Source organism: Vulpes lagopus, chromosome 19, assembly GCF_018345385.1.
Source record: "Vulpes lagopus strain Blue_001 chromosome 19, ASM1834538v1, whole genome shotgun sequence".
Taxonomy (NCBI): Eukaryota; Metazoa; Chordata; class Mammalia; order Carnivora; family Canidae; genus Vulpes; species Vulpes lagopus.
In genome coordinates, this window is record NC_054842.1 from 38275216 (window position 1) to 38289384 (window position 14169).

Genomic DNA, 14169 nt, shown 5'->3' on the forward strand with positions numbered 1-14169 from the left:
AATGTGGGAGTTTAATCCCAGGACTCCTAGATCATGACCTGAACCAAAATCAAGAGTTGGATGCTCAACCAACTGAGCCACCCAGTGCCCTTTGCTTCATACATTTTTAAAATCTGTTGTGAAAAAAAATTTAAGATTAAGTCACTTGAAGAATTGACCCTTATTATCATTATAAAATCCCTAGTAATAGTTTTATCTCTGGTAATATTCCCTTCTATGAAATATACCTTGATGAGTATTAATATAGCTACTTCAGCCTCCTTTGGATTAATATTAGCATAGTATATCTGTTTCTGTCCTTTTGCCTTTTTTAAAAAGATTTCATTTATTTATTCATGAGAGACAGAGAGGCAGAGACATAGGCAGAGGGAGAAGCAGGCTTCTCGCAGGGAGCCTGATATGAGACTCGATCCCCAGACCTCGGGATCATGCCCTGAGCCAAAGGCAGATGCTCAACCAATGAATCACCCAGGCATCCCTCTGTCCTTTTACTTTTAACCTATATATTTTTTTTTATAGTAACTTCTCTATAACTCAGTTTCCTCATTTGTAAAAATGGGGATAATAATAGTGTTTAACTCAAGAAATTGTTATAGGGTTAAATTAGATCATGTATGTAACATGTTAAATATAGTGCATAGGGCTCCAACTAGCCCCTTAATACAAATTAGAAAAAGGGCCCCTACAGGCAGATAAATTAAAAGAGGCACTACCTCTGGCCCATGAGTCAGAGGAGTTACCCTTTCTAGGTCTACGCTTCAGATCCCAGAACTTGACAAGCAGAGCTTGGCAGACTTCAGCCCCACTCACACCTTTGGAGGACATGGATGGCCTTGATCACATCTGATGCATAGTGAATGCTTTATAAAATCTTAACTCATGGAGTGCCTGAGTGGCTCAGTCAGTTAAACATCTGCCTTTGACTGCTCAGGTCATGATTCCAGGGCCCTGGAATTGAGCCCCGTGTCAGGTTCCCTGCTCAGTGGGGAACCTGCTTGTCCCTCTTCCTCTGCCTGCCACTCCCGCCCCTTGTTTATGTGTGCTCTCTCTGTCAAATAAATAAATCTTAAAAAAAAAAAAAAAAAAAAAAAAAAACTTAGCTCATGTGAGGCTGAGTATCAGACTTAGATGCAGAATTGTCAAGTTGTGAAGTTGTTTTCAATACTATCCCTTCTCCTTCTGGAATCCCTGCTCCCTCCTGAAGCATCCCTGCTTTCACCCATCTTATCTGACGGAATTGGACACAGGCAGTCAGTTCAGGAAGCCAAAACCAGGCAAGTCCTGATTAGATAGGCTATTTCCTTGGGAGCAAGACCTTTGAGAGGGAGAGTCTTGCAGAACCATTGAGCCCCACCCTTGAGTTCTGGCTGCCGAATCAATAGAAAGTGTGTACAGGGAAAATGACCTTGTATTTACTACAGATCTTAACTGAAATTTCATATCCCCAGTGCATGGGAAGGACTCAAAATTGTTTTATTGAAAGTTGTGTGATAATTTCTTTCAGAGCAGAGGCCATGTGTTAAATTTCTTTGATCCCTGTAATGTTAGACATATATGCATTTAGTAAGCATGCACTCAGCATAATAACATCTCTGATACTGCATTTTGCAAGATACTTTCACAGAAACTGCTTCATTCTGTTTTCACCACAACCTGATGAAATAGGCAGAAGAGCCAATTTGGGGGCCAGTGTTACAGACGAGAAAGATAAGACCCAAGAGGGCACATGGCCTGCCCATGATTACACGGTTGACAGGAGGTAGAAGCTGGCCAGGAGCCCAGGCTTTCACCCAGAGATCATGTCTGCTCATGATGCCAGAGATTCTCAAAGACCAGTTGGCAGGACAATGCGAGGACATGAAGGAATGTTTAATAATCCTCAAAGAAATTAGAAAAAAAGGCAGGTGTAGTGTTCATTTTTCATAAAGCTAAGCTTACTTAATTTTAAAAGCTATCCTTTATTTTGACACTCTGCCTTTCCTAATTTTGTCTAAAAATAGTTGGACTATAAGTGTTGCTAGGTGAGAACTGTTATTTATTTGACATATAAAAGTTGTCAAAACAGTCTTCTCAAAGCTTTTTGACATTTTACTGTTTGTAGAATCTAAAAGACTGGGAAGCCCTGCACAATACCACACCGTATCTTCTGAATAGATAAATAAATGGAAGATTTAAGGCAACTAAAAGTCTTCATCCTACCAATTTACTTAGGAGAGGCATCCAAACTAAAGAAAGTAGATTGGAAGAGCCTGGATTCAGGATAGCTGTAGTTTCAAATTGGGTCAGCGCATCATCTTTGAAAGGGCGGTCGAGGAGAGTGTTGAAGACCTAAAAAGAGAAATCATACTCCAAAATAAATAGATTGAGTTTCTTTGAGTAAGCGTGCCTGGCACGATGCCATTTTGATTTGTCATTTTCTTTGGCCAGCCTGATCACATACTCTGCTCACTTAAGGGAAATTGACCTTGGAAACAATGTCCTAGGAGAAACGGCTGCTGCTCACATACTTGAAGCACTGAGAGCCAGAAAGACAGGTAGAGTGTTTGTGGTTTGTGTTCCTCTGCATTTGTCCAACATCTGCTCACCCCTATACTTTTCATGACCCACTCTACTTCTTTCATTAAATAACTGGCCTGAGCTGAGCGATGACCAGGAGCACTGTCATAAGCCACATGGATACCCTTGTGTCCATTTGCCCAGTGATTTGCACAGAGTTCAAGAACTTTTATGATATCATATGTCATCTTTGACCTAAGCATAGTAGTCTCTGGAGAACATGTTCCAAGACCCCCAACGGATGCCTGAAACTACAGATAAGACCAAACCCTATATATACTGTGTTTTTTTCCCTATACAAACATGCCTATGAGAGTTTAATTTATAAATAGGCACAGTAAGAGATTAACAATAATGACTAATAGTAAACAAGAATACTTATGACATACATTGTAATTAAAAATATGTGAATGTGGTCTCTCTCTCAAAATATCTAACTGTACTGTACTCTTCTTGTGATGATGTATGATGACAAAACTTGCGTGAAGAGATGAAGTGAGGGGAATGTCACAGCAGCGTTAGGCTCCTACTGACCTTCTGTTGGTTCTTCAGAAGGAAGACTATCTGCTTCCTGACCATGGGTAACTGGAGCTGTGGAAAGAGAAAACACTGGTTAGGGGAGGGTTACTATAAGGAATATTCTCTGAGGGACTCTCCTATTCTCTATTCTCCCCCACAAACTAACCTACAGATATTTCTCCAGACAGCAATTGGAAAACTGAAGTGACATCCCTTATAAGATTCTGACATGCTTGCTGGACCATCAAAGATTGTTTAAATTGTGATTGACATTGGGAGAGCATCAGGAGTCCTTTATGATTTAACATTAGCCAACCCTGCCCCCCTCCTTTCATTAATATGCATGACCAGAATTAACATAGCTATTTTACTGCAGACAGAAGATGAGGAAGCAGCATTTAAAATAAAGCCCAGGGGATCCCTGGGTGGCTCAGCGGTTTAGCCCCTGCCTTTGGCCCAGGGCTTGATCCTGGAGTCCCAGGATTGATTACCACTTTGGGCTCCCTGCATGGGGCCTGCTTCTCCCTCTACCTGTGTCTCTGCCTCTCTCTCTCTCTGTATTTCATGAATAAATAAATAAAATCTTTAAAAAATAAATAAACAAAATAAAATAAAGCCCAAAAGGGTACCCAGGTGGCTCAGTGGTTGAGTGTCTGCCTTTGGCTCAGGTAGTGATCCCGGGGTTCTGGGATCCAATCCCACATCAGGCTCCCCAGAAAGAGCCTGCTTCTCCCTCTGCCTATGTCTCTGCCTCTTTTTGTGTCTCTCATGAATAAATTAAAAAAAATAATACTAAAGCTCAATTAAAGACATTGTAAACAGATTTGAACATCCAAATTCAGTGTTTAAAAAGGGAGAAAGAAATCTTGTGCATTATCTGGCAGGTTACATGGCGAGAATTTAGTAGTACAAGCATTGGTCTTTATCATTTCTTCTATAAAATGACCTTAGAGACATGGCATAGTTTTAGATTGCTTTTTTTTCTAGCCCTGGCAGTTTTAGAGAGCAGAATTACATATTACCATCTACCGTGTTGCCATCTTTAAACCAAAACCACTGTCTCATCATTTCTTCACAGCCAACCAAATGATCCCAAGAGTTTTGAGTTATCCCTTTATTTTGGAGAAACAGAACATCTACTTCCTAGTCCATCAGAGTTGAGTTCAAATTCAATAGAATTATTTTGTTAAAACAAATTTAAATTTAACTTTAAGCTTAATAAGCTGAAAGCAGGTTAATGACTTCATTTGGTTTCCCTTAGCACCATGGTCACTTTCTCTCTATACTTTGTGGCAGAAGACATTATAAAAAGCTGCAGGCAGTCTTCTGATCATTACTGTGAGTGCTAATGATGGACAGTCTCAGCTGATTTAATGGCAAATTATTCTCATCGAGTACTTATTTGGAGCTGCAAGACATTGTGCTTGCTTAGTAAATGGTTCAATTTGCATAAACAGGGACGATAATTATGAAATACCCACCTGAAAATGCAGATTCTCATTTAAAAAGCATTAAAAAACAATTTATAGTTCAAGGAAGCATTTTCCCCACAAATATAGTAGTATATATCATGAGTAGCTTTAATGCATCCACATTTTAAACCAAAATAATTATGGCATGTTTCTGATGGAGCACTTCATTGTTAATTTGAACACCAAGAAAGACTCCTCGAAACAGGGTTAGCTGGTTGGATTCGATAGGGAAATCTCTTGCCATTTAGTCTTAATGGCATCTTTTAAACATTAAAAGTGATTAGTTTTATCACTGATTATAGAACTAATGTTCTTCTTTTGATTGCTTGTGTGTTCTTATCATTTGCAAGTTAACAAGCTAATTTCTAATCCTAATTCTACTTCTTCCATGAAATCCAAATTAACAGCCTAAAGTCATTTATGTCTACCAAGGAATTCTTAATGAGCTACCTTTAATGATGGAACATACACAATGAAAGCTTTCTCAGAAACATCAGGAACCTCATTAGTTACAAAAAATAATAATAAAAGCAGAGGGATAAACATATCTTATAGGGTTGCTTTTTTACTAATTTTTTTATTTTTTATTTATTTTTTTTGCTTTTTTACTAATTTTTAAAACAACAGAAGACTTCATTTACCCATTCTTATTTATCTACCTATTTCAACATAAATTTATTAAATGCTGTAGAACAAGGCAAAAGGGCCCACAGTGACCACCAAGCCAAATGCAAACAGGCTCATTAAGTGACTCTCCTTGAAATAGCCATAGGCCCGGGATCCCTGGGTGGCGCAGCGGTTTGGCGCCTGCCTTTGGCCCGGGGCGCGATCCTGGAAGCCGGGGATCGAGTCCCACGTCGGGCTCCCGGTGCATGGAGCCTGCTTGTGTCTCTGCCTCTCTCTCTCTCTGTGACTATCATAAATAAAAAAAATAAAAAAAAAAAAAGTTAAAAAAAAAAAAAAAAAAAGAAATAGCCATAGGCCCTAACTGACCAATTACAACCAGGCACAGTTCCTAAGATTACCGGAAAAGGGTAAATCCCATACATTCCCTGCCTCCTCACTTCACCCTATAACTGTGGCCCTTCGCCACTGCCTCCTAGCAGACAGTCTTTCCCTTGCTTTCCTGTCCATCACTCCCTTGTAGCGTATTCAGTAACCTTTTATCTCTTTTGTTCTGCCTTGAGTGAATTCTTTCACCCCCCCATGCTGCCAGCCTCCACCCAATTGGAGCACCCCACATTGGTGGCCTGCACATCTGATTGGGACACCCCACAAATGCCAGGCTTTGTCTGAGTTGAGCAGTGAATCCCTGCTTTCTTGGGTCTTACTTCCTAGTGAATGCCAGACAGTAAACCAACTATAAAGAGAAGTAAAATATATCATTGTATATCAGATGGGGATCATACTTGATGGAAAAATAAAGCAAGAAAAGGAGATAAAGCATGAATGTCAGGGGATGGGAATTGAGTTAGGATAGCCAGAGAAGGCTGTTCTAAGAAGAAACATTTGAGTAAAGGCTGGAAGGTGTGAGAGAACAAGCCATGTAGATATCTAGGAAAAGAGCAGTTCAGGTAAGCAGAACAGCAAGTGCAAAGGCTTATGGCAGGAGGCTACCTGGTATGTTCTAAAACCACAATGGAAACCAGCATGGCAGGAGTGGAGGGAGAAAGAATAGGAAAGTAATAGGACAAAAGAGTTCCAAGAAGCAAGCATGGACAGCAGGGGACCTTCTTGGCAATTATGAAGACTTTAATTTTTAACTTTATTGAGATGGAAAGGCATTTGAGAATTTTGAGAAGAGTGACCTGATCTGACCCACATCTTAACAGGATTACTCCAGCTCTCTGTTGAAAACAGATTGGGGGAGAGGTGGGAACAGAAGAAAAAAGACCAGTTAGTGAGCTTTCTTTCTTTCTTTTTCTCTTTCTTTCTTCTTTTTTATTATGTAGAAGCTTTTATTTTTTTTATTTATTTAAATTTTTTAAAATTTAAATTAATTTAAATTTTTTATTTATTTAAATTTTTTATTTAAACTCACATATAGGTGAGTTTTCTTTTCTTTTTTTTTTTTTTTTAAAGATTTTATTTATTTATTCATGAGAGACAGAGAGAGAGAGAGACACAGGCAGAGGGAGAAGCAGACTCCATGCAGGGAGCCCGATGTGGGACTTGATCCCAGGTCCCCAGGACCACGCCCTGGGCCAAAGGCAGGCACCAAACCGCTGAGCCACCCAGAGATCCCCTAGGTGAGTTTTCTCTGGAAAAATCAAACAGAGCTTTCAGCAGACCCAGGACACCCAGTGTGGCAGAGAATGAGGGTAAAGTAAGAAGCTGAAAAGAGGAGGACTAGGGAAAATTCTGTATACACTGAACACTTGGGACTCAGCCTTTACCGTTACCTGAGGCACCTTTGTCTACGCTGCTTCTGGAGGCTGATGGCCGTATAGAAACCTGGGGTATTTTCTTTCTTTCTTTCTTTCTTTCTTTCTTTCTTTCTTTCTTTCTTTCAGAGAGCATGCACGTGAGGTGGGGGGCAGAGAGAGAGAGAGAGGGAGAGAGAGAATCTGAAGCAGGCTCCACACTTAGTGCAGGGCCTGACACAGGGCTTGCTTGATCTCAAAACCCTAAGATCACGACCTGAGACAAAATCAAGCGTCAGATGCTTAACCCACTGAACCACCCACATGCCTCCAGAGTATTTTTTGTTAAACTGAATAGCCCCAGAGAAAGGAACAACAGATGCTGACCCCTGGCCATGCCCTCACCCTTCAAAAAAACCCAGCAAGTAAGCAAGCCCTGTTCATACAGAGGAGCTTCCCATCAGCCTTTGGATGCCTCATGCTTCACTGTGAACAGAAATCTGAGAATCCCCAGACACTTGAGGCAAGTCTTCAACAGATGAAACCAAGCCTGAAACAGAAAAAGGGAACTCTGAAGATAGACAACACAGAAAGTTAAAAAAAAAAGAAATTAATTACAACTTCCCCCCGTGAAACAGAAGATAATGCATCTATAAAACAAGAACAGGATGCTGTGAAAAAAGAATAATTAGAAAATAAGAAAAAGTTGGGGAGCCCTGGGTGGCGCAGTGGTTTGGCGCCTGCCTTTGGCCCAGGGCGCGATCCTGGAGACCCGGGATCGAATCCCACATCGGGCTCCCGGTGCATGGAGCCTGCTTCTCCCTCTGCCTATGTCTCTGCCTCTCTCTGTCTCTCTCTCTGTGACTATCATAAATAAATAAAAAATTAAAAAAAAAAAGAAGTAAAGAAAATAAGAAAAAGTTCTTGGCAAATACAAATGATAGCCAAAATAAATATTTCAAAACAAATGATGAAAGATGGAGTCAAACAAGTCTTTAAAAATTAGAATGAGGGACATCTGAGTGGCTCAGCGGTTGAGCATCTGCCTTAAGCTCAGGGTGTGATCCTGGGATCCGGGATCGAGTCCCACACTGGCCTCCCTGCAAGGAGCCTGCTTCTCCCTCTGCCTGTGTCTCTGCTTCTCTTTCTGTCTCTCTCTGTGTGTGTCTCTCATGAATAAATAAATCTTTTAAAAAATTAGAATGAAAAATTGGGGAGAATACATGAGAGAGGATCAGTCTGTGAACCCCAGTATTTAACTCATAGTTCAGAAAGAGAGAACAGAGAAAAGCTGAGAGAGGGCATTATCAAATAATTATCAAACAAATCAAGAACTTTCCCTGAATCAACACACAAATCTGCATATTGAAAGAGCTTTGTTGAGTGCCCAGCAACAGTGAATGATAACAACTCTGTCACCATGGCATTTAGGACCCTAGACAACAAAGAGGGGAATCTAACAGCTTACAGATAAATATTGTATATTCCATTCAAAAGACTGGGAATCAGAATGACATCAGACTTCTAACTGGAAGCTAGAAACTGTGGGACATGTGTGCCATGACCACTGTGTGAGAACTCTATCCATTCCCAGTTTCTAGCCAAGTATGAGGATAAAGTAAAGATCTTTTCAGCACATAAGAACTCAAACTCTGTGCCTCCTCTGTTTCCTAGGAAGCTCCCAGAGAACACACTTGAACAAAATGAGAATAAACCATAAAGATGAAGAATGTAGAATCCAGAAATCAGGAACCAATACAGAAAAGGAGAAAAGGGAATCCCAGATGATGGTTGAGGGTCAGAACTAGTCCAAATTGAAGCAGAAAAATAGAAGACTACAGTAAAAACTGAATAGAGCATTGGAAATACTTAAGTAGGGGTGCCTGGGTGGCTCAGTGGTTGAGTGTCTGCCTCCCGCTCAGGTCATGATCTCAGGGTTCTGGGATCGAGCCCTACATCAGTTTCCCTGCTCAGTGGGGAATCTGTTTCTCTCTCTTCCTTGGCCCCTTCCACTGCTTGTGCTCTCTCACTCGCTCTCTCATAAATAAATAAATAAATAAATAAATAAATAAATAAATAAATAAAATCTTTAAAAAAAAAGAAAATACATAAGTAGTTTCCAAGATAATGTGTGTATGAGAAATAAAAGATATTGGGAAGAACATTTAGAATAGGTACACAGAAAACAATGTGAAGGAAAAATTAAGACAATTATTAACTCAGAAGAAAGATATATAAGTGGGGCAGCTGGCTGGCTCATTCAGTAGAGTGTACAACTCCTAATCTTGAGGTTGTACGTTCAAGTTGGGTATAAAGATCACTTAAAAATAAAATCTTAAAAAAAAAAGGAGTTATAAACACTGTGTACAAAAAATATATGACCGTACCAGTCAATACACCAAGTGTTGATTTTAACTAAAAATTGTGAAATATCACTCTTGAGAGGTTTGGTGAGAGGAAGGGTAACAGTCAATAAGTAAAATTTTTACTGGAAATAGCAAATAATCTAAAAAGAACTTTGGGGCACCTGGGTGGCTCAGTTGGTTAAGCGTCTGACTTCAGCTCAGGTGATCATGATCTGAGCTGAGGTTAGACACTTAACCAACTGAGCCACCAAGGCACAGCCCAATATCTCCTGCTATCTTAAATCACCTCAGCTTCCACTAAGGAGTTAGAGGCCTCACACATGAATGTGAAGGGCTAGAGTTTTATAAAGAAGTGAAAACGATGATAAAAAATGTGGTGTTCAGGGAACAAGACCGTGTTTTTTGTGGGTGTGGTTGTAGCATCAATCCTCTGAGGCTTCAAGCTGGCCCCCATACCACATTACTGGCCCCATTTCACATGGTTTCCAGCCCCGAACATTCCTCACAGCCTGAGCCATAAGCCTACACTCCCTCCTGACCTTCACAGTGGTCAAGACTTTAGACCTTGTTTTCTGATTGACCTTGTTTTCTGCCTCCTGTCCTCCTCTATAGGTGGGCCTTCTCCCTGACAATGATTTCTTCCTATTTGCTATTAACTTCTTCATCAGTTAAAGATGATATTTGACTACATGAACTAGAGAACCAGCTATTGTGGTTTAATCAGGTAGAGGAAGACTGAGCAGGTATAGATACACCTCAATATCATTCATTTCTCTTTCTCCACCATCAGCCTTAGCAGGTAGCTTTTATCCTCATAGCTGTAAGGTAGCTACTTCACTGAGAGCCTCCCATTTCCATTCCAGACCAGAAGGAAGGGACAAGGAGAAAGTGCCGGTACTTGTACGAGGAAATTTCAGAAATACCCAGCATACTTATGCTTTCCAGTTGGTCAGAAACCTGTCACATGCCCATCCTTCATTTTTAGCTGGGCACATTGCTGCCATATGAAAAATCTGAGCTCTGTTAGAAAATAAGGTCAGAGGGTGCCTGGGTGGCTCAATCGGTTAAGCATCTGCTTTCAGCTCAGGTCATGATCCGGGGGTACAGGGGGAGCCCCATGTTGGGCTCCCTGATTAGTGTGAGCCTGCTTCTCCCTCTCCATCTGCTCCTCCCCCCTACTTGCTCTCTCTCTCTCAAATAAATTTTTAAAATCTTAAGAAAGAAAGAAAAGAAGATCAGAAAATATATTAGAGAACTAGAAGTATTTGCCTCAAGCTCCTTTAGATTATGATAGATAGGTCAGCTGGTCTACACTAGACCTAATCAAAGGCCTTTGAAGCCAGGGACCCCATTAGAGTGGCCTAAGTGAGACACCAGGTTCTTTTCTAGGCATTCCACATGGTCCCTCAAGTCACCTAGCAGACTGTATAGGTGTATAACTTTCTGCTCTATAAGGAAACGTGGAAGATACTGGGCCAAAATTAGACCCAGGAAACATGAAGGGCTACTGCACAACCCCTCAATCCAGGCACACCCCTGGGAAATTATTGTCTTAGATTTTGTTATGGCCCAACCCCACCCTGAAGTATCAGAGCAACATCCCACCCCCCCACAACCACACCTTTTTTTTGTGATGACCCATAGGATGGATGACCACACCAAGTACCAATAAGCGCTGCTCACCAGAGGAAAACATCTAAATAGGATACTGACTTTGCTTATCTTCCAGGCACGTATGTGCCACCGAAGCTCTCAGTGACATGGTTTCTAGCCCTTTCTAAGTCCTGAAATTATAAACTGAATTGTCTTCTACCTCCAGGTCCCTTATCCATATTCATCCACCTTAACCTCTACGACCCTTTTACTGTGCCCAGCATGATTTGTTCCCATGCCCTTACAACCATTTTCATGTTTCAATCTCAATTGATCTTCTGGAGGGTTATGCAGCACTATTTTTAAGTACTTATTTATAGTACATGAAGTACTATTTTTAAGGTTCTTATTTTTTTCCTCTCAACCATATTTCTTACTTACCTTTCTGCTTCTGGCCTCTTCCTGGTGGATCCTAACCTCCAGAAACTACAGCTTGAAGCACCTGTGGTCCTGCAAGCACTGCCCAGACATTTGGCTAGATGAGAAACAGGAAGGGGGAGAAGGGCAAGCGCCATGAGAAATAACAGAAGGATGGGTTGACACAGGCTTTCAGAATGGCATGCTAGGTATTTGAGTCTTATTATTCTGACCCCAATTTTGATGTATGGGAGTAGGCCTTTTTTTTTTTTTTTAAGATTTTGTTTATTTATTCATGAGAGACACACACACAGAGAGAGAGAGAGAGGCAGAGATACGGGCAGAGGGAGAAGCAGACTCCATGCAGGGAGCCCAATGTGGGACTCAATCCCAGGACCCCAGGATCACGCCCTGGGCCAAAGGCAGGTGCCAAACCACTAAGCCACCCAGGGATCCTCGGGAGTAGGCTTTTCCATACACCACCAAGCCATTCCCAAATACTAGCTGGATGTCCTACCATTCAACTCAATTCTGACCCTACCTACCTGGGGATAGCATCAAATTCCACAAGTTAAGGCCTCAGTCCCACAAGACAATCCCCCTCCACCACCACCACCACTTCAGACATCGATGGCAAGTCCAGATTGTTACCTGTGCTTCTGACTGGCTGGCTCAATCTGAGATTTTCATGACCCCATCCTTAGGTTTGATTAATTGGCTAGAACAGCTATTATGACTCAGGAAACCAATTTATTCACTGAATTGCTGATTTATTACAAAGGATATTAAGGGATACAAATCAATAGCCAGATGAAGAGATACAAAGGGCGAGGTTTTGAACAAAGAAGCTCTGTCCTCATGGAGTTTGGAGCCCAGCATGGTGGCACGTGGAAGCATTCTGGTTTCCCAACCTGGAAGCTGTTTGAATCCTGTCCTTTGGATTTTTTTTTTCCCCTTTGGATTTTTATGGAGGCTTTTTTACATAGGCATAATTGATTAAATCACTGACCATTGGTGAATTTTTTAAAAAGATTTTATTTATTCATGAGAGTCACACAGAGAGAGGCAGAGACACAGGCAGAGGGAGAAGCAGGCTCCCTGTGGGGGAGCCTGATGCAGGACTCCATCCTAGGTCTCTAGGACCACGACCTGAGCTAAAGGCAGACGCTCAACCACTGAGCCACCCAGGTGCCCCTGGCCATTGGTGATTGATTCAATCTCCAGCTCCTTTCCCCTCCCTGGAGAATCAGGGGATAGGACTGAATGTTCTAAGCCTCTATTTATGGTTAGTTCCCCTGGTCACCAGCCCCATCCTTAGGTGCTGTCCCAAAGTCTCCTCATTTACATAAACTCAGGTGTGGTGGGAAGGGGTTTGTTATGAATTGCAAGGTACCCATTTCACCTTTACAGCTCTAAGGCGTTTTCAGGAACTGAGAACAAGGAACCAAATATATTTTTCAAGTTTTCCTTTTTAAAAAAATTCCAGTGTAGTTAACATAGAGTGTTATATTAGCTTCAAGTATGCAATATAGTGATTCAACACTTCTATACGTGACCCAGTGCTCATCATGATAGGTGTACGCTTTAATCCCCATCACCTATTTCATCCATCCCCTCCCACACACCTAAGAGATCAAAAAATGCTCACATTTCTCTTACTGCTCAGGAAACTCCAAAAGTTTTGGAGCCAGGAACCATGGACAAAGGCCAAATATATGTGAGAGATCTGAATAATCTAAATATATATTTCTTATAAATCACAAATCTTGCTTTATAGGAAAATCAGTGAGAAATCTTGGTTTCAAGGCATACAAGACCAACTCAAACTGATCTAAGTACACACACACAAAATTGTTGACCCGTATAACTAAAAGTCCAGGGTGACTCCAGCTACAGGTCCAGCTGGATTTAGGGATTCAGTAACACTACCTACCTTTATCTCCTGGAAGTTCTGCTTGTGTTGACTTGATTCTCAGGCAAGTTCTTCCCACACAGTAGCAAGTTGGGCAGCATTGGCCATAAGTTTCCATTGTGCCAGTTTAAACTCAAGAAAGAACTTTTCTCCTGATTTCAGTGGGCCATCATGAGTCACATACATACCTGTTAACCAACCACTCTGACAGGGAGAAGTAATCCACTAATTGGCCAGATCTGGGTTATGTGTCTATCCACCCCTGGAGAACAGGGGAGTGGAACCCCAAAGTAAATTCAAGATTCTGTTCCAGAAAGAAGCTAATATGCAAGCTGGACAAGCAAAACCAAGAGAGGTCCACTAAAGATGAAGAGTCAATAAAGTATTAGAGGTGATGAATGACAAGAGCAGATTTTCACTTTCAGATGATTAATCTGGGAGTAGATTCTAGGATGGATTTGGGGTTGGGGAAGTCTGAAGCTAGGAAGACAAGTTGGAAGTCTCCTGCAATTATTCAAGTAAACATATGACAGTAGGAATGGAAAAGAAAGAACTAGAGTGATGAGTTATTACAGAAATAAATTGTTATGGATCACTCACATCAAGAAGATATAGGGAAAAGGTATTCAGTGAGAGGGAAGATGCCCAGTTAATAAGAATGTATGAGAATGCCCTTCTCAGAAGCTAAGACCAGTCCATCAAATGGAGTTATGAGATATCCTACCCATTTACTGTTATGTTCACCCCCCTCAGGTAAACTCCCAATCTTAAAAATTATAATCACTCCTCAAGTCTCTTCGGACACCTTCAAATCTATTTGGAAAAATACCAAGAAATCGAGTATTACCCGTAAAAAGAAGAAAAAGGTATGCTCTTCGATATCTATGTCTGTGAGTTGCAGCCACCAGGGGAGTTGTGTATATGGAGCCTGGGCTCCATAAACTAGGGTAGATGCCACCCTCAGCAGATTT

General features: G+C 41.2%; 1 protein-coding gene across 5 annotated transcripts in view; it reads left to right on the forward strand.

Annotated features, from left to right (window-relative positions):
- LOC121478607 overlaps positions 1-14169 on the forward strand; it is a 49385-nt gene that overhangs the window by 31218 nt on the left and 3998 nt on the right. For 4 of the 5 annotated variants that reach the window (XR_005984551.1, XM_041733711.1, XM_041733709.1 and 1 more), the window contains 2 exons: positions 2428-2534; positions 13952-14064. Coding sequence is in view for 3 of the 5 variants with exons in the window: in XM_041733711.1 (XP_041589645.1) it covers positions 2428-2534; positions 13952-14064 (220 nt within the window). In the remaining 2 variants the exon portion in view is untranslated. The remainder of the gene's footprint in view (positions 1-2427; positions 2535-13951; positions 14065-14169) is intronic. The other variant, XR_005984552.1, reaches the window with a different exon arrangement.